The sequence below is a fragment of the Bactrocera tryoni genome, chromosome 5, assembly GCF_016617805.1.
Source record: "Bactrocera tryoni isolate S06 chromosome 5, CSIRO_BtryS06_freeze2, whole genome shotgun sequence".
Classification (NCBI taxonomy): domain Eukaryota; kingdom Metazoa; phylum Arthropoda; class Insecta; order Diptera; family Tephritidae; genus Bactrocera; species Bactrocera tryoni.
In genome coordinates, this window is record NC_052503.1 from 72,459,489 (window position 1) to 72,479,042 (window position 19,554).

A 19,554-nucleotide genomic window follows, 5' to 3' on the forward strand; every position below is an offset into this window, starting at 1 on the left:
TGTCCATAAACGACTAGTTTTACTAATAATATCCAACTTTTTGTATGATAACTCGTTTTGGCAACTAGGCAGTCCAGATCTGATGAGTTTAGATGCCTTAAATATTCACATATGTCTCATTTTTTAAGATATGCTCTCCTCAGCTCGCTCTTCGCACCCTTTAATGGCCGTCTGCTGCACCTTCAAAAAAATGCAGCTCTTTCTTTCTTTCTTATCGGTGAGTTTGAAATAAACTTCCAGAGTTAGGTGACTTCGGTCGGTCGTTCCAGCCGTTCCAGAAAAATTGTGCTCACGGATTCTGAAAAGAGATTAATGAAAACCAATTTTTAAGCTCATTAAAGCCTAAGAAAAGTAAAAGTGCGGCTGGTACTACTCACTAAATTTTTTGGAAAAACAGCATCGCGTTAACGTTGGTGAAACAATGTTTTCCGACTGCCAGGATGTCATTAAACGTATTATTACTGGCGATGAGTCTTGGATCGATGCTTACGAATACAGATGGTTAATCGGCCGAATATCGTGGCAAAACTGAGCTGCAGCCGAGAAAACCACGTCAAAGCAGGTCACAAATCAAAGTTTTGTTGGCAGTTTGCTTCGATTATCAATGTGTGGTGTACTCCAAATTCCTTATGACCGGCCAAACTGTAAAAAATAAATAATATTTCAGCGTTATGCCTCGTGTGAAGCTATACGTTAAAAGAAATCGGAATTATGTGCCGACAATTATTGGTTTTTACACCACGATAATGCATTGACGCATACTGCATTGATTCTTCGTGAGTTTTCGCCAAAATTTCAACCAATATCGTGCCGCAGGCACTGTATTCGCCTGATTTTCGCGTCAAGTGACTTCTGAGTATACAGCACACTCAGACGACCGCTCCGGAGAAAATGTTTCGATTCAATTGAAGATATTAAACGTGAATCACTACACGCAATGAAGGCTAATAGAAGAAGATAATAGAAAAATTAGTAGAAGAATAGAAAACGTTAATAATTTTATTAATTTTATAATAATATATGTATGTAGTTCATTTAATATGTATGTATATCGTCCAATAAAATGCAAAATAACGTAATTCATAAATTTACAAGCGAAGAAAAACGATTTAATAGAAACTACTCATATTGAAACAAAATTTGAGTTTTGGTTATAAAATGGTTATATATGGGTTATATAGTGGGTATATATGGGTTATTATTGGTTATATATGGGTTATATATGGGTTATATATTGGTTATATCTGACATTAGAAGCTGAAAATGTATTGCTACATAAATGTAATATGTTATAGTGAAGTGTAAGCAATTAAAACTCAATTTCGCAGTTTTTGATGATACGTTGTTTTGCATTTTAGGCGACAATATGTTTCTTATTTTTTTAATATTCTCTGCAAATTCTAAGCTAATTTAATACCACATGCTTACATTTTTCAGAAACAATCTTGTCAAGCACAGTGTGGGACACAGCAGACAACTACAAGCTGGCAAGCGGATTTTAAATTCCAAAAGCAACAACGAAATTTGAAGAAAATTTCATGAAAAGCGAAAGATTTTGACTTTAGACACAAAAACACAGCAATTTTGGACTAAGAGTAAAGATTTTTTAGCGAGAACATAAAGAAATAACAATTAGAGTGTAAAGGCAAATAAAATAAAAATATAAACACATAAACCACATTTAACACAGCGGTGAAAAAAAACAATAAAACAAAAACAACAAAGCGTAAAATTTAATATAAAAAAACAACAAAGTTTGAGGAGAAAGCCAATAAAGCGCGTTAATAAAACAAATAACACCTGGCAATAAAAGTAAAAACCCAACAAAATATGAGTAACCCCTTCAAAACAACAAATACAACAACAACTGTAATAAGTAAGCACAGCAAGCAGCCGTATTGAAGCAGGCAGTGCTACAAAGAGAGAACGGCGAATCACAGCCAATGAAGAGCCATATTTAAAACAAGAAATACAACAACAATAAAATCAGCAAAGTTGGAGCCGCTGAACAGTTAAAGTATATTGAATGCAAACGGTCAAAATGGGCTTTCTAGAGCAATAACAACAAGAAGTGTAATTCCAACACTAAACTTAACCGTTAAGATAACAAAATCAACGCCAAAGGAGTTAAGCACTCCACACGAAACAGAAACTCCCAGCAGCTTTACGAAAACCCGCGCTTTAATACATTACACCACATAGGGCGGAGCAACAATCACAATACACACACACTCACACACTCCTTCCTCCAGCGACATGGCGATCAATTTCTCCGCATCCTTTGCGGCTTGCATCGCCGCTGGACTGAAGGTACCGCGACAAATAATGTATTGCATCACGCAAGACACCGGCCAGCCCTATGTGCTGTACAAGGACTCACAGGATGGCGAACGCAATCCGGCCGCGATTGGCGGTTCGGCCGCGCAGTGGGGCAGCGAAATGTATCCGGGCATACAGCAGCAGGCACAGCAACATTTGCAAGCGCAACAACAACAGAATGGACAGAACCCAGCCGCACAGATAGCGAGCGCCGCGCAAGCAGCCGCCGCGGCGGTGGCGCAACAACAACAGCAGCAGCAACAGCAAGGCCAACAGCCGCAAAGTCCCACGGGTGATCCGCGCGAAAATGGCGGCGATGGCGTGGGACGGCAGCAGGGCTCGCCCTCGACGAGTCCATATCCGCCGCAGCAGCGCGTCAATGGCGGCGGGCCACCCGACGATGATGTCACCATGAATCAGGTATGTACATAACTGAGTAGCAGTTGTCACCGGAGCTTTAAATATGCATTGTATTAATAATTTGCGCGCTAATTTTGCTTGTAGGTCGCCAACCTGCAGGCCAGCCAACAGCAGAACTCGGCGCAATCCAACCCAAACCAAAGCAACAACGACCCGCAACAACACCAGAGCACGGGCCGCGATGGCGGCGCGGGGAATCCACAGCAACAGCACGTACAGAATGGCGGCCCGACGCAACCGGGCCAACCTAACGATAACTTCCAAACGCCGCAGGGCGGTGAACTCGGCGGCTACTATGCGCCACGTCATCCAGCGCCGCAAGGCGCCATGCTGCCGCCACCCGGCTTCCCAGCACTACACTATCTCAACAAACCGGTGTTGCCCGGCATGGCGAACGCCATGGAACAGAATGGCGGTCTCGAGGGCTATGCCATGCCCGAACTGCTGCCAGGCGGCGCCGGCGGCGGTGGTGATCAGCAAGGCAATAATGGTCAGCAGAATGGCGGCGCTGGCGGTAATGGCGGCAATGCACACAACAGCGGCGCAAATGGCAGCGGTGGCGGTGAAGGTCCAGTCGGCGCTGCAGGTGGCGCCGGCAATGGCAATGGCGCCGGCACTGGCACGGGTGGTGCTGGTGGTGCGGGCACAGGTACTGGCACCGGCAGTGGACGCGGTCGCCATCCAAATCCGAATAAACCGCCAAAACCGCACAGCGATTTGCGTTTGTTCAAGTGTTTGACCTGCGGCAAAGATTTCAAACAGAAGAGCACACTACTGCAGCACGATCGCATACACACCGATGCGCGTCCGTATCCATGTTCGGAGTGTGGCAAACGTTTCCGTCAACAATCGCATCTGACACAACATTTACGCATACACGCCAACGAGAAACCGTTCACGTGCGGCTATTGTTCGCGCAGCTTCCGTCAGCGGGCGATACTCAACCAACATATACGCATCCATTCGGGTGAGAAGCCCTACGCATGCCCAGAGTGCGGCAAGCACTTTCGCCAGAAGGCCATCCTCAATCAACATGTGCGCACCCACCAAGGCGAGCGACAGTTATTGAAACAATTGAACAAATTGCAAATTTGCAGAATTTGATTATTTAGGCAGAGGCAGTGATACAGATACAGACACAGTTTTATTCCTACAAACATGTGTAGTTACATATACATATTTATACAGCTAGTTAGCTAGTCGAGGCAAAAGCTTCAAATTTTGTTTATAGCGCTGCAGCGCAAGTTGCTGCTTAAAAAGAGAGAGAGAGAGACAGAGAGAGAAAGAGAGAGAGAGAGCAAGTTTAGCGATTTATGTAGCGTCAGCTCTGAGACACAAACATCCTGCTAATGGCCCTGCAAAATTCAAATTTCAAAATTTACAATACAAAATCGTCCTCTATGCACCTATTTGATAGAGGAAAATGGCTGCCTTTTCAGAGTGGTGTTGGTTTTTTTTTGGTATTTCCTGGTGGGAGAGAGGCAATGTAGTAGTTTTAAGCACATTTGGGCATAAAAAGTATAGTCAGTATTATGATTTTGTTTCGGTAGAGATCGTATGTACCGTTCAGTAAGAAGAATTCAGTACGATTTAAGCTCACTTTGTTTATTTTTTTTTTTAAAGAAGCCAGTATTTCAACAAAAGTCAGCTGTTATAATGTCATATTTTGCTAATTTTATATTTATTATTAACTATTTTTTCAAAGAGAAACTTAATTTTTTTAATTTTATTTTATTTTAACCTTTTGGTCTGGACAGGTTATATTATGCTTGCCGAGAAGTCTGTAACACCCAGAAGGGAGGACCAAGATCCCATAATGTATATATACAATTGATCAGTTCGTCTATCCGTTAGTCTTCCGTTTTTCTGTCTGTATATACCATATACGAACTAGTTCCTCAGCCAATTAAGGTTTCTCAGGTCTAGTACCTCAGTTTTTGAGATATGGATCTGAAATTTTGCACACGCCCTTTTCTCACCAATAAGCTGGTCATTTGTCGGAACGGCCGATATCGGACCACTATAGCATATACCTGCCATACAACCAGAAAGATCGGAATCAAGTGCTTGTATGAAAAACTTTCTCATTTGAGAAGATGTCGTCAACAAACTTGGCATGGATTGTTATCTGAAGGAATGATGCAATCTCCGAAGAAATGATTTAGATCGGATCAATATAGCATATAACTGCCATACACACTGAGCGTGCAAAATCTAGTGTTTGTATGGAAAACTTTTTTTTTTTTGACGAGATATCGTCAAGAAATTTAGCATGGATTATTTTCTAAGGCAATGATACAATCTCCGAAGAAATGTCTCAGATCGAGCCACTATAGCATATAGCCGCCATACAAACTAACCGTTCAAATCCAGGTCTTGTATGGAAAACTTTTTCGAGCCGTCGATCGTTAAGAAATTCGGCATGGCTTATTGCCTTAGAGTATAATTCTCCGGATAAATCATGCAGATCGAACCAATATATCATATATGTAGTTGCTATACAAAATGATATTTCAAAATCAAATTCCTATAAGGAATCTTTGGTATTCGTGAAGAGTATTATAGCTTCGGTGCAGCTGAAACTAACGTTTTTCTTGTTATTATTTTAATTAGAAATATTTAAAATTTAGTTTATTTTTAAATTTTTTTTTTTTTTTTTTTTTTTTTTTTTTTTTGTTTTTAAACCGCATGTTTTTAAGAAAGCCAGAGTATAAAAATAGTGAGATCTCTGAATTATTATTATTAATTTTTTAATTTTGTGCATATTTTAACAAATATAGCACTTAAAAGCAGTAATTATATATTTTTTGTTTAATCATATACATATGTAGCTTAAAATTTTTTTCGCACATATTCTAAAATATTTTTTAAAAATTTTGTTTTAAATTTAAGGTCAGAATTTTATTATTCTTAATTAGGCAGCAGAGTTTTCTAGAGGATTTTATTAGATTATCTTGATAGTCTCTTATTTATGTCTAAAAAAACCTTACTACCGTAGTTTAGTTTTTTGCAAACCAAAGCTCGCCTCAAAACACCATATAGAAAGGCACACCATTTTGAAAAGGCAAAAAAAATCTGGCAAAAACTTTTCGGCATACTTTATCATATAAGAAAAACCAAATTTTATTTAACACACACATACACCTTTAGCAAAACCTTAAAGCAAAAATAGCAAAAACACACATTAAACAAAAAAAACTTCTCCAAACTAAGGAAGCCCAAAAAGTGCTGAAGCACTACGCCTGCTCCAACTTTTATTAATTATTATGCTTTTTCGTTAAACGCTTATTTTTTATTATTTCAAATTTTATATATTGTAGTTTAGCTTAGCAAATGTTAACGAGTCATTCAGCAATTTATAACTTACTAAGTGGGGTACTTAGCCCAAAGTCGTCACGTACTAACAAAACAATTTTATTTTTTCTTTCGTTTCAACTGTGAACGCACGTCTTTCAAAAATACACGTTATGTCATGTACGCCGACTACACGTACGGTTAAACAGATGTCTCACCGAATCTTATCTTCAAGAATGGCCCACATCCGACACTGTGGCCACAGGATGTACCATATCCGGGTGATGAGACTGATACGAAGAATGATATAGCCGGCGGTAGTGGTTATCATGACGAGGATTCACAGGGTACGCCAGACGGCAGCGGCGGTATACATTATCCGTCATACTTTAAGGACAGCAAAGGTAATAAGAACTGTACGTATACCGAGCCGTTTTTTACTTTTCTTTTACAATTTGTTATGTTAAAAATGTTTAATTATAATTGCATATGATTTTTTTGCTATTTATTTTATAATATAACAAGTAAGGTAGTGCTAAGTGCGGGTGTAACCAAACATTTCATACTTTTGCAACTTCCAACGATCTACGGGAAGTTCGAAAATCTCTCTATTAGGTATAAGGGGGCTGAGAAAACTATTGAACCCATTTTGCCTATATATGTATGTATGACAGATTGACAAATATTTTTTATATAAAGTTCACAATGGCAACTGGTGTCCACTTATTCGAAAAAAGTTTGTCTTTTCTTTCGACTCCAATGCCGTACAGCATCAAATATGCAAGAATTTTCGTTATCAGCTTAAATGTATACTACATTTTGTTTCAAAGTTATGTATAGCCCACATTAAGGTGCTTTAACGAAAAATATTGCTTTCATCGCATTAACCGGCATTAAAGTCAAAACAATTATGCTCGCATGTAATGATGCATAAAATCTTAATGTTCCATAAAGGGCGACTTTTTTGATTTTTTTTGTAATTTTAACGGTGTATACACATATAAATACATATAAAAATATTTCCACTTCAGCAATTACTCTGCTTTTACGACAGTTAGGTCTAAGTAACCGGAACATACCCGGATTTTTAACCGAACTAGGCCAACTCGGCATCTTTCCGGGAAATCATTTCAGAAATGTTTTCTGCTGTTACAACAACAACAAAAAGTCAATTGTTTTAATATGCATACAACAAAAACAAGCGATTACTCTTATATGTAGCTTTGAAAACTAAAAATTTTCGAATGTAGACAAAAAAAAACTACTGAAATGAAAATCCTTCCGCTACCTCTTCGAAAAATTATAAAAAAAAATCAGTGTACTGTCAACTAGTGGTGACGCAACTAATCAAAAAAAAAAAGAAAAAAAAAAATAAACAAAATAAAAACAATTTTTTCGGGGGAAAGTTCTTGACTACAATAAAGGCAATAAAAGCACAGTTACATATAATTTTATGCCACGAAATTTACTGCCAAAACCACAACGCTAAATGTTCAGTGAGTATTGTTTAAGACATGTAGTCTTGATCACACTTTTTTAAAACAAATAAAAAAAACTTTTAGCACATGCGGTCTCAGGAACTCCTTACTACGTTTTGTTTGACCATTTGTTTCTTTAATTTTTTAAAATTATTCATTGTAATGAATATAATTGCATTTGCACATGCAACTTAAGCACATTGATTCATATGGCTTTTTGGTGTTTTTTCTATTTTCATATACCACATGCTACAAACAAATACGTGTGCACATGCGCAGGGCAAAAGATCTTGCCAGATGTGTTGCAGCATATCGGCGTGCGGCCGGCCAACATGCCGCTCTACGTGCGTTGTCCCATCTGTGACAAGGAGTTTAAGCAGAAGACGACACTGCTGCAACACGGCTGCATACACATCGAGTCGCGTCCGTATCCATGCCCCGAGTGCGGCAAACGCTTCCGACAGCAGTCGCACCTAACGCAACATTTACGAATACACACGAATGAGAAGCCGTTCGGTTGTTTGTATTGTCCGCGTTTCTTCCGGCAGCGCACCATACTGAATCAGGTAAGCGATTGAAGGGATGCCGAAGAAAGACTTTATCAGTCTATTATTATATAATTATTTTTTTTTTCAGCATATTCGTATACACACCGGCGAGAAGCCGTACAAATGCGCGCAATGCGGTAAAGACTTCCGTCAGAAGGCCATACTGGATCAGCACACACGCACGCACCAGGTAGTTGTAAACTTGTAGATTTGACACAAGCGAGCAAAATTGTTTTAAGAAAGCTCAAAGGAATCATTATTTTACTATAATGCTTCAAGATTTCTTATGCTTGAATCAGAAAAAATACTCACAATAATAATAAGCTTAAACCTTTTAGCGCAGCAGGTTCTGCTAGCTTAAAAAAGAGCTTTCGGATTTCGAAACTTTCAGTTTGAGCTTTATTTAAATTTTCTTTAAAAAAAAACTCAAAAAAAAACAGCTTAAAAATGTTAGAACACCAGGTCCTGCCAGCTTAAAAACGAGCTTTCGCGCTTCGAAGCTTTCAATTTGAGCGTAATTTAAATGTTCTTTACAACGCTTTAAGTTTTTTCGTGGTTAAGTTTAAAATAAAGAACAGTTGGAAGCTTAAAAATGTTAGAACAACAGGTCCTGTTAGCTTAAAAAAGAGCTTTCAGGCGTCAAAACTTTTCATTCTTTATAATACTTTAAGTTTTCTTATGCTCGAATTGAAAAAATTATAACAAGCTTAAAAATCTTAGAACACCAGCTTAAAAAGCTTTCGTGTTTCGAAGCTTTTGATTTGAGCTTTACTTAAATCGGCATAAAGCGCTAACTAAGCTTATCATCAGTCAGTAAACTACCTTTTGTAAAATATTTATTCATTTCGTAATTTTTGTAAAATACAGTGGAATCTCATATAAGCGGACACTGGCAAGACCAGCCTTTCTATCCAGCTAATAAAGTTGTCGGTAGAATAGATTGTCCTTAATGTTCATTTAAGGACAATCTGGACATTTAAGGACCGGCCAATGTGCACGGTTAATGGCGATGTGTGCTTATAGAGCTTTCACTGTATTTGTATATATTTTATATACCGTACATTCTTTCCTACTCTTTACTAATTAAATTGCTCTTCCATACACAGGGCGATCGTCCATTCTGCTGCCCAATGCCAAATTGCCGACGTCGCTTCGCCACCGAGAACGAGGTGACCAAACACATCGACAACCACATGAATCCGAACACGACAAAACGGCCACGTCAAAGCAACACGAATAATCCGAATGCGGCCAATGCCAATAATCCGAATGCCAACAGTCATGCGGCCGCTGCCGCCGCCGCAGCCGCTGCCAATCATTTAATGAACGAGACCAAGAATGCGGCACAACAATTCCTCAACAACAACAATCCGGCTGCGGCTGGTGGCGACAATAAAGCGAATATTTTGCCACGCGCCATGGCGGCCGTACAGAATGCCGCCGTGCAACAGTCGGTCGTCAAGAATGAATTGTACTTCCCGCAGTGTTATGGACCGCCGTTCCAGCAAACGTTTCAGACGCAGGGACAGCCCACAGCGGCGCATAGTGGCGGTGCCGCTTCACAGCCGCCCGTCAACGTGACGGTGCCGAATTCGGTGGCGCCCGGTGTGGTGGTGCAACAGAACACGCCCACATCGGTGGTGGCTCAGTGACATCCCACCACTGCGACAGCAGCCGCCGCAGCGGCAGCAGCAGTGGCGGCAGCAGCAGCAGCCAATAATGCCGGCACACAGCAAGGTGGCGGTGGTGGAGGCGGCGTCGGTGTCGTGGTGCCCACATCAGCACAAAGTGCAACCAACAACAGCGCTGCGGCGCAACAACAGCAAAATCAACAACAACAACAGCAGCAGCAGCTGCAACACCAGCACGCGCAACATAGCCTGTCACCGCCACAAACAGTTACACTCTCCATCACATTACCACCGGTGGCGCCACTGCCGAGCGCCGCCGCCGCAGCCGCAGCAGCAGCGGCCGCCGCGGTCGCGCATCATCCGGTGCAGGCGCATCAGGCATCGCATGTGGGCGGCGGCGCCAATCTCTGCGGGCCGCCCACACATCTGCCACCAGCGCATAGCGGCGGCGGAGGTGGCGCGCTAGGCGTTCAGCCACCACCGCCACCACCACCACACACACTGTCACACGCTATTCCTATACATCCCCATATACACTCAATATTCGGATCTCTATGATGTCATCAAGCAGCAGCCTAATTATATGAAGAACACGAGTATAATTGAGAAGCCAACTAAAAAACTAACAAAACCAATTATGTAAGAAAACAAAAAAAATAACAATATATGCGCAGTAAGGGAAGAATGCATAACATTAACCACTCAAAAAACAGCAAAAGTATTCAAACTGACAGCTGTTGAGCGTGCGCTGCAGCTGGACATGAAGCGCGCACTCGCACGTACAATATATAGGCCTGTGGCGCGTAGAAGTATATTGTTTGAAAATTAAAACAACAACATATAGTTGAAGCATTACTACATATGAAATTAATGTACCGTTATTATGTGTTTTTGTTTACGAGTGAAAATAGTAAAGCACGCGCGCGGCAGTCGGTGTAACTAAGCGTATAAAATTCTTCAGAAATTAAAAAAAAAATCCGTTATAATACAAAAAAAGATAGAAAAAAAGGCGCTCAATGCTTGTGTGTATTCGGCGCTAGCACTAGCACTACCAATTCAACAATTCACCAATTCACCTTTTTATACTTATACTCCCGTTTTTCAATACAACTTAAGTACGCGCGTACAGTGTGCGCGAAAACTACGCGGGCAGACTTACTTTAGACACTACGGTTACGCAACTACATATTACACACACAACGTTCTTTAAACTATGCCGTAATTATAAAATGTTTTTTTTTTTTTTAATTTTTTCAACTTTTTATTTAACAGCAAGAAATGTGAAAGGAAATTGCAAAAAATGCAAAAAAAATATTTTATAATTTAATTGTTAAGTATTATTTCTCTTCTTAATAGGCCTGCTTATAACTGCATATATATGTATATACATATATCTACGACGTTTACTTATAAATATTAACTGTAATTTCAATATAATTTCTTATGCACTTAATTTTGTAAGCGAAAATTAAGTTAGCGGAAGTGAGCGAGGAATGTGCGCAAAAACAACAAAAGCAGCAAAGCAAATTTTAAATGTAGTAATAATTTTAATATGAAATCTAACGTTACTATATCTATATATATATATATACATACATATGTATGTATATTATTTCTCATCTGCACACCTACCACTACACGTACATATACTCACCACACTGTCAACACACACACACATACATATGTATTTTACGTATGATATTATTGAAAACTTCGGAAAACAGTGTGTCTCATCCATACATACATACCTATTATACATGCATACACACACATACATGTATAAATATGTAGGTTTTAGCCCGTGTAACAACCACAAACAAAGTCTTTTTGAAAAGGACTCTAAACTTTGACTAGATATGAGCGAAAGTTTTTAAAGCGTTTTTAAAAAACCAATACAGATACAAACAAGCAATAGCCCAAACAGAATGCAATATTAAAATAACCAGTTAACGAAAGCGATAAACCGAAATGTGAGAAGTGAAATTTGGTGCTGTGCAGGTCCCAATGCGCGCTTGAGGGTTAAGAAAACTGAATAAAATAAGGTGTAAGAAAGCTTGTAAGCTACGAAAAAGCTTGTAAGCTTCGGAAAAAGTTGCTCATAAAGCTTGTGAACCTAAAAATCAAAATTTTTAAAATAAAAAAGTCACATAATTTTTGAAAATAAAATAATTTAGAAAATTTTTGTGCAAATTTTCAACTCTTTAAGCTTCGAAAAAGCTGCGAAGTACTTTATCAAAGTATTAAACAAAATAGCAAACATATTTTAAATAAAAAGTTTGTGAAAATGTTTTAAAAGTTTTGTGCAAACTGTCAAGCTTTTAAGCTTCGTAAAAGCTGCGAAGAACTTTATTAAAGTTTTCTTATTAAATATAAAAGCGAAATTTTTTAAAATAAAATTTTTTTAAATATTCTCAAAAGCTTCGTGTAAACTAGCAAGCTTTCAAGCTTCAAAAAATCTGCGAAGGACTTTGCTAAAGCTATAAATAATTTCCATTAAATTTGAACCGCAAAAATAATTCAAACAATTAATTTTTAAAAAATGTTCTGCAAACTTTCACGTTTTCTAAATCATCCTTGCTCTTAAAGCTTTTTCTAAAAACTTGAAGAGATAACAACTTTCACACTTTTAAGCTTCGAAAAAGCTGCGAAGAACATTATGAAAGCTTTTTTGAAAGCTTATTAGCAATTGAAGTCTAGAGTTCGTCAAAAATTACAAAGGTAATTCTTCTTATAAGCATGTTACTGGAAAAAGTCGAGCTTTTTTGTGAACTTTTCGCAAAGCAAAATCTCTCAGGGCATAAAATCACATTTCGCGTTTCGGTTATATTCAACAACAGCCATAAATTAAACAGAAAATCAAATTTTCTACATTTTTAACAAACTTAACACACACATGCATACACAACAATAAACACTTACACACATAAGTATGTAGTATACGACTTCTACTAATTATGCTATGTACTAATCAACAGTAACATACTTCTCTGAGGAAAAAGCAGCAAAAACTAAGGAACTCGTAAATTTAGTTATAGAAACAGTTACTTTCTTATAGTTTTTTCGCTTAAGTGATATGAAAAATCTTCTAATATATATTATATAAACTTTTATGATTTACCAATATTAACAACACCCAAGCAAGTATACTTTAGTTAAGGCAAGCAGCAAGCGACTGCTTTGGGGTTGCGGTGGCGTATGAGTAACCGAGAGTGAGGCACTTAGCAGCAGCAGCTGAGTATGTAGTAGTAGCTCAGTAATGGGCATGAAGCAAGTGTCAAGCGTATGACTTTTACTTTACGTTAAATTTAGTGCTTAAGTTGAACTTGATACTTTATTTTATATAAAAAAAATTGGAGGAGAAGTATATGAAAATATTAATTGTTTATTTTATTTTATTTTAAAAATATTTTTTTATAAAAAAAGAATTAGTTTGTCACAAATAAGTACGCAATCACTGTTTTTTTTTTTTTGAACTATTATTAGCAACTTTAAGTTTTATTATAACCAAACAACTTACACTAATGTAATATTTTTTTCACAGCAAATTGTGATTTAATTACTTTTTCATGCCTTATTTTTAATAAATTTCCTACTGTTCTTATTTATTAACAAAAATATTTAACAAAAAGAAGAAAAAAGATTTGCAAGTTAAAAGCGTGAATAAAAAAATTTAAATGTACGCATATGTCTTCCCAATTGTAAATTACTAAATATTTTTTCATTGATATATAAGTTTTTGTAATTTTATGCTGTGTTTACTTGTGTACTCTTTTAAGTGCATAACCACACCAACAACAAGTGTTAGTTTGTTTAAATAAACAAAACCAAAACGCATAAATAAATGAGTTAAGAAATGCGTGGCATGTTTGTGTGAGTGAAGTTCGAACAGAAATGTGAAAATAATAAAATTACTACCACAAATGCTAAAACGACTCGTACGGTGCCATAAAAGCAGCAAACATACATACATACATGTATATGTATACAATGCAAAGCGTTGAAGTGATGATGTAGGGCATTACCTGGTAATGTCATATGACACGAGTTGTTTGAAACAAAAAAAAAATTAATCATAAAATTTTTTTTAAAATATTAAAATTAACGCAATCTTTTTTTAAATTTTTAAATTATAAATTTATGGTTGGTAAAAAAAAATTAAAAATACACAAGAATTTTTTCTTTAATTTTTGAATTAATTAATTATTTTAAAACCTTTTAATTTATTAATTAATTTTTATTTAAAAAACTTTTATGAATTAATTATAAATTATTTTTCAAATATTTATTAATTAATAAATTAGTAGTTTTTTTAAAATTTAGAAATAATTAATTAAAATTAATAATTAATTTATTAAATTTTTTAATTAGTTAATTAATTAAAATAAATTTAATTAATTATTTTTTAACTATTTATCAATTAATAAATTTATTATTTTAAAATTTTAAATTTATTTTAAATAAAAAAATCTTAACTTATTGATCATTTTAAAAAATTCTAATTTTTAATTAATTTTAATTTTAAATTATTTTTTTATTTTTAATGTTCTTTTGTATTTCATTTAAAATTTTTTTAGTATTTTATTTTACTCAAAAAAAAATTTAAAATAGCACAATTTTCAACAATATAACAGCATTGCACAAGCATGCCTTAGCAACCACTTAACAGCGTAAATAAATGTGCGCGATTTCCTGGCAGCAAGTGCTGGATTTTTTAAACTTAAACTATAAAAAAATATTGTAAAAAAATTCTGATTCCTACACGTGTGGTTAGTTGTGTATGCCTTATTTTATGTATTAAAAAGTAAAGCATATTAATTATTTATCATAATTTTCTTTTCATTATTATTATAAATATTTTTTACTTTTATTTTATTTTTTTTTTGTATTGTGAAAGCATTTATAATTGTTAAATTATTAAACGAAAAGCAGTAGAGCTTGTTTCCTAATGCAAAGGCAAAATAATATTTTCTTGCAAAACTATTTATAATTTAAAAAAGTGTAAAAGTATGCGCCCAGCAACAACAGCACACACACAAACACACATATATATAATATATACATACACGAAAAACTCAAACGTACATATAAATTATAATATACAAAGCAAATGAATTATAAACTACCTATACATATGTATACTGCTGTACGTGTGTGCGAAGATGGAACTTTTAATTTCCCTTGTTTTTTTCTAATTAGTTAAGTTTTAAACAACATCAACTGGCATATATTAAACATGTTCGCGGATGAGAAAGAAAACATTATACTTTTAAATAAAATTATATATATATATATACATTTTTTGACATATTTGTTTTTGTTATTTACAAAAGGTTTTGGTTTGTAGTACTACTTTTTACTTTATTAGCTGTTAAAAACTGATTTTTTAAATTTTCTTTTTTTGGAAATTTCAATATATTTTTTGCGAGTTTTTTAAAAAATGCACCAATTGTAAATTATAACAGCAAAGCGGCATATTTAAGCGCATTTGCGTTAAAAATATAATCAGCTTTTCTAAACACTTAGGACTTCTGAACTTTCACTTTATAGATTTTTAAAAATTATTTTCAACGCTTCATTTCTTATTAGCTTTGTGAAACTACATTTTCGAGCTTTTATCTGAGCTTTCACTTAATTGCTTTTTAAAAGTTATTTAGAAATTGTTTATTTGTTTTTATCTAAGCTATTGTGAAAATACATTTTTAAGCTTTAAAGCTACGAAAAAGCTGCACAGCACTTCATTAAGGTTTTCATTTTAAATAATTTCCAATAAATTTGTTCCGCAGATATTGACACAATTAAACTCATATTTTTAAAAGCTCATTTTTAAGCTTTGAATAAGCTTTCACAGAAATTCTTAAAATAATTAAACTGACATTGCGGTTCAAATATACCGTAATAGCTGAAAAAATATTTTCTTAGTTGTGCAGCTTTAAGCTCTAAAGATCTTTCATTAATATTGATAAAAAAATGCCATAAAAATTAATAAAAACTTTTGTTTGGGCGTTTAAATTAGTAAAATGCTAAACTTTAAAACTTAAAAAAGCTTGAGAAAAGCTCAGAAAAAGCCTTGAGATTTTTCTTAAACTCTGCAGAGAATAAAACTTTTATTTATATGAAAACTCGTTTCAGTTACTAAAAAAATTAATTTCGCAAAATTTTGCAATACTAAGTTTATTTTATGATTATTTCTTTAAAACTTTGTCATAAACAAGGATTAAAAACGGGTTTCTCTCAAAAGCTTCAGCGCATAAAGTATTCACTTATGTGAAAGCTTTCGCTTCAGTTATGGTGAATAATTTATCTACAAAATTTTTCCAAACTTTTTTTTTCACAGAAGCTTCAGCGCATAAAGCTTTCATTTATGTGTAAGCTCACAGTTTCAGTTAGGATGTATAACCCATTTACAATGCTTGTCACACGCTTTCATCTTTGTGAAAGCTCAATTATTTACATTTAAGTTTGTATATACTCAACCCTTTAGATTTCTCGCCTGATTCCTCGTTTCCTATAATTTAATCTTTTCAAGGAGCACACATTTTCGGCTATAAACTTAAGTTAAACATAATAAATTCATTTTAGAAAACGATTTTTGGTAACAATGAGCAGCGTCTGATAGAATTAGGCAACGATTGATAGTGTATAGGGCCCAATTACATATAATAAAAATATGTTGGGATGGTGACAGTGGGGCAATGCTTGCGTAGATTAACAAATATTTTGGCTCGGCATGAAATTTTGAAACTTTTGGCAAAACAACAAAATTGTAAATAAATATAAAAAATAAATGCGTATACATATAAGATAAAGAAATTTGGGCACGTGTTGAAAAATTAGGTATTTGAATGAATTTCGTAATGGGAAAATTATGTGCAAAAGTTTTATAGTTAAAGCTAATGTGAGGGTTAAGCGATTGGACGGTATAAAGTAGCAGGAAATGAGAAGTGTAAATTGTTTTGGATTTTAAGGTTTTATAACGAAAAGGTAACGAGCTAAACTTAGACAAAATTTTGATTATTTTTAGGCGCAAAATTAAGAAAACTAAATTATCAAACATAAAAAAATAAATACTATAAGTTTCGGCTTAAAAATTTTTTTGGCGACAAATAAATTAATTAATTAAAATTCTACTATTTGGCGTTTAGTGTTGCAAAAATGTAAACAAAAAACCTAAAAACCAAAAACAATGCTTTCATTGGAATTATAGTACACGAAAAGCATGATTTGCTATATGAAACGGGCGTAAAAAAATTGTAGCGACGTGAAAAAGTAGTGTAAAAAAATTGAAAAAAAATAGTTTGGAAAAAGCAAAATATTTTAGGCCTTAATTAAAGTTGTTGGTGTTAGTGAAATTTTGTTCAAAACATATGCTTAGAAATAGTGTAAATTAAAAATGCGTCAAATCACCCTTTCGGCTTACTAACCTACTTAGCTACTAACTAATTAAATTGAAATGTTTATACATGCAAACTTTTGGCTTTAAATTTATAAATAAATTGTTTGAAATTGTTGATTTGAAGAAAAAATTATAGAACGGGTGTAATAGAAATGGAGCAGAGCGGCGATGTAAACGGGTATAGCACATCATGTTATAATTCTAATGAAAGCAAAACTTAGACTGAATGTCACTGTGATAATGAAAAAATGAAAAAGAAATTTAAGTAAACCAAGAACAAGTAAAAATTAAACAACAAAAAACTCAAAAAAAAAATCAAGCAAGTTAAATGAAGCACCAACACAAGCTGTAAAATTAAGCTATAAAACTTTTGTAAATGTCTTTAGAAAAAAATGGTAACAAAATTATGAAAAAAGTGAATAACAAAAACGCAAAAAAAAAAACAAAATTATGGCAACAAAATTATAGCAACAAAATTATTGTAACAAAATTATGGCAACTAAATTATGGTAACAAAATTATGGAAACAAAATTAACGAAATTAGGTGGCAAGTAGCAAGCGAAACTATCAATTAAATTTAGGCGCAAAAACAAAATTAAAACTAATCAAAATTTTTGTAGCACAACAAAAATAATGCATTTACGCATTATTATAGTAAACAAGCAGCAGAAAATTTATTAAAGTAAACAAGCGACGAAAATTTGGTGTGTTAGAAAACCTACAGTAGGCAATAATACTAAGCAAAATTATAAAAATATGCTCCGTAAAAAAAAAAATTCTAAAATTCTGTAAATTTTTCTTTAACTATTAAATATTAATTTTTTAAAACCAACCACAATATTTTAAGTTTGAATTTTTTATTTTCGAAAATAAATTTCATATGTTTTAAACCCCATTCCCGTCAAAATATCACTAAACTGACAAGCGGAATACACTTCACTACCAAAACTTGACTGTACATATTAGTAGTTATCAAACCGAATGCACAACCCAACCACTGTAAGATTACAGTACTGTAAGTATGCTTACAGTATGCACGAAAACTAAAAATACGACAGCAAATTTTATAACTGTAATATGTTTGCTGCATGAAAACGAAAAGTGCATACGAAAATTATACGATTTTGTAAGTAGAAATTGTAAAAATAACGGTACTTAGCAATTTTCACATTTATTAAAAAGTAAGCAAGTGTATATGAATATAAGACCACAACAATTACAGTTATACGAAAGCTCCAAAAATTTAAATAATTTGCAACCAGATATGGCGAAAACTTGAAAAGTTTGTAAAACGAACAAAATGAGAATAACGGACAAAGATAAACATATGCAAAATCAAAATAAATAAAAGAACAAAAAATAAAAAAAACGAATATATTTAAAAAAATTTAAAGTAAAAACAAAATATTTTTAAAAAAATCTGAAAAAAATTTGACATAAAATGAAAAAAAGGAATAATAAAAAAAATGAAATGAAACTAAAAAAAATGAAATAAAATTTAAAATAAAAGTATAAAGTTATATAAAACAAAATTTTGAAAAAAAAACTTTACAATAAAATAAAAACAAAATTTTAAAATAAAAAAACTGAAATAAAATGTAAAATTAAAAAGTCGTAAAATAAAATTAAAAAAAATAAAAATAAAATAAAATAAAATAAAATAAATGTGTGAAATAAATTTTAAATAAAAACATTAAATAAAAAACAATTTTGACATAAAATTGAAAATAAAATAAAAATTCGGAATTTAGAACAGATGCTATAACAGCTTGACAAAAAAGAACCAGACACAACAAAAACTGCGAACCCGAGAAAAATATACCAACAATACTTACAAGACAACATCGAAAGCTTAGAGGCACGCGGAAGGTACTTATATGTATTTACGAACAAAATAATAAGCTTTTGAGTTACTATACTTGGACTTCTGGTATTAAACAACACTCCGAATACCATACTTAATATAGCTAACGTTAAAAAAATATGGAGCAGTACTAAAAGCTATATGCAAAGCGCTAATAACTTTCAAAAGAAAAAAGCGCTCGAAAGCTATTCGAAAGCTTTGACTGACTTTACAAATGTTAACCAACCTTTACTAAAGCGCTCAGTGTGCAAAACACAAGTCGTACGAAGTAAAATTAAGCACACTACGATTAAAAAAATTTCTCAGCGCAAAGAATACAAGACTTTACACTAAAAATGCAAACCATACCAGAATTTACACTAAGAACTCCAAGAAATTTATGAGCAAAACCATTTATAGAGGTTTACATTCGTAATAGAATGATGGCATGACGGATAATAATGGCAAAACGCGTAAAATGTTGAATGATAATGAAAAAAAAACGAATGCATAATAATGATAAGAAAGGTTTGAGTATACATTATGGCGGCTTCTTCAAAGACATCTTAAAACAACAGCAAAATTCAAAATCTCAAAAAAGAATAAATTGCAATAGCGAAATATTAA

At 34.0% G+C, this 19,554-nt stretch overlaps 2 protein-coding genes across 6 annotated transcripts in view; one reads left to right on the forward strand and one right to left on the reverse strand.

Moving 5' to 3' along the window:
• Nucleotides 1-433: 433 nt before the first annotated feature.
• Nucleotides 434-19,554, reverse strand: part of LOC120779114 (calcium-transporting ATPase type 2C member 1) — a 182,783-nt gene continuing 163,662 nt past the window's right edge. Inside the window, exon 4 of the mRNA XM_040111303.1 lies at nucleotides 434-642. Within this exon, the coding sequence (XP_039967237.1) occupies nucleotides 564-642 (79 nt within the window). The 3' untranslated portion in view covers nucleotides 434-563. The remainder of the gene's footprint in view (nucleotides 643-19,554) is intronic.
• LOC120779116 (myeloid zinc finger 1) lies at nucleotides 1,682-11,817 on the forward strand. Of its 5 annotated transcripts, none has more exons than XM_040111304.1 (6): nucleotides 1,682-2,739; nucleotides 2,824-3,790; nucleotides 6,243-6,449; nucleotides 7,791-8,077; nucleotides 8,148-8,252; nucleotides 9,166-11,817. In XM_040111304.1, the coding sequence occupies exons 1-6, from the start codon at nucleotides 2,257-2,259 to the stop codon at nucleotides 9,709-9,711; spliced, it is 2,595 nt and encodes an 864-aa protein (XP_039967238.1). In that variant the 5' UTR covers nucleotides 1,682-2,256; the 3' UTR covers nucleotides 9,712-11,817. The 5 variants fall into 5 exon arrangements, with proteins under 5 accessions (XP_039967238.1, XP_039967239.1, XP_039967241.1 ...); XM_040111305.1 differs by having other exon boundaries at nucleotides 6,243-6,437; nucleotides 8,148-8,249; XM_040111307.1 differs by having other exon boundaries at nucleotides 2,824-3,706.

Excerpts from the sequence above, each read along its gene's own strand:
- LOC120779116 (XM_040111304.1), top strand. The coding sequence starts at position 2,257 with ATGGCGATCAATTTCTCCGCATCCTTTGCGGCTTGCATCGCCGCTGGA. Across the intron at positions 2,740-2,823 it reads ATGATGTCACCATGAATCAG|GTCGCCAACCTGCAGGCCAG; the intron begins GTATGTACATAA and ends TTTTGCTTGTAG. Across the intron at positions 8,078-8,147 it reads AGCGCACCATACTGAATCAG|CATATTCGTATACACACCGG; the intron begins GTAAGCGATTGA and ends TTTTTTTTTCAG.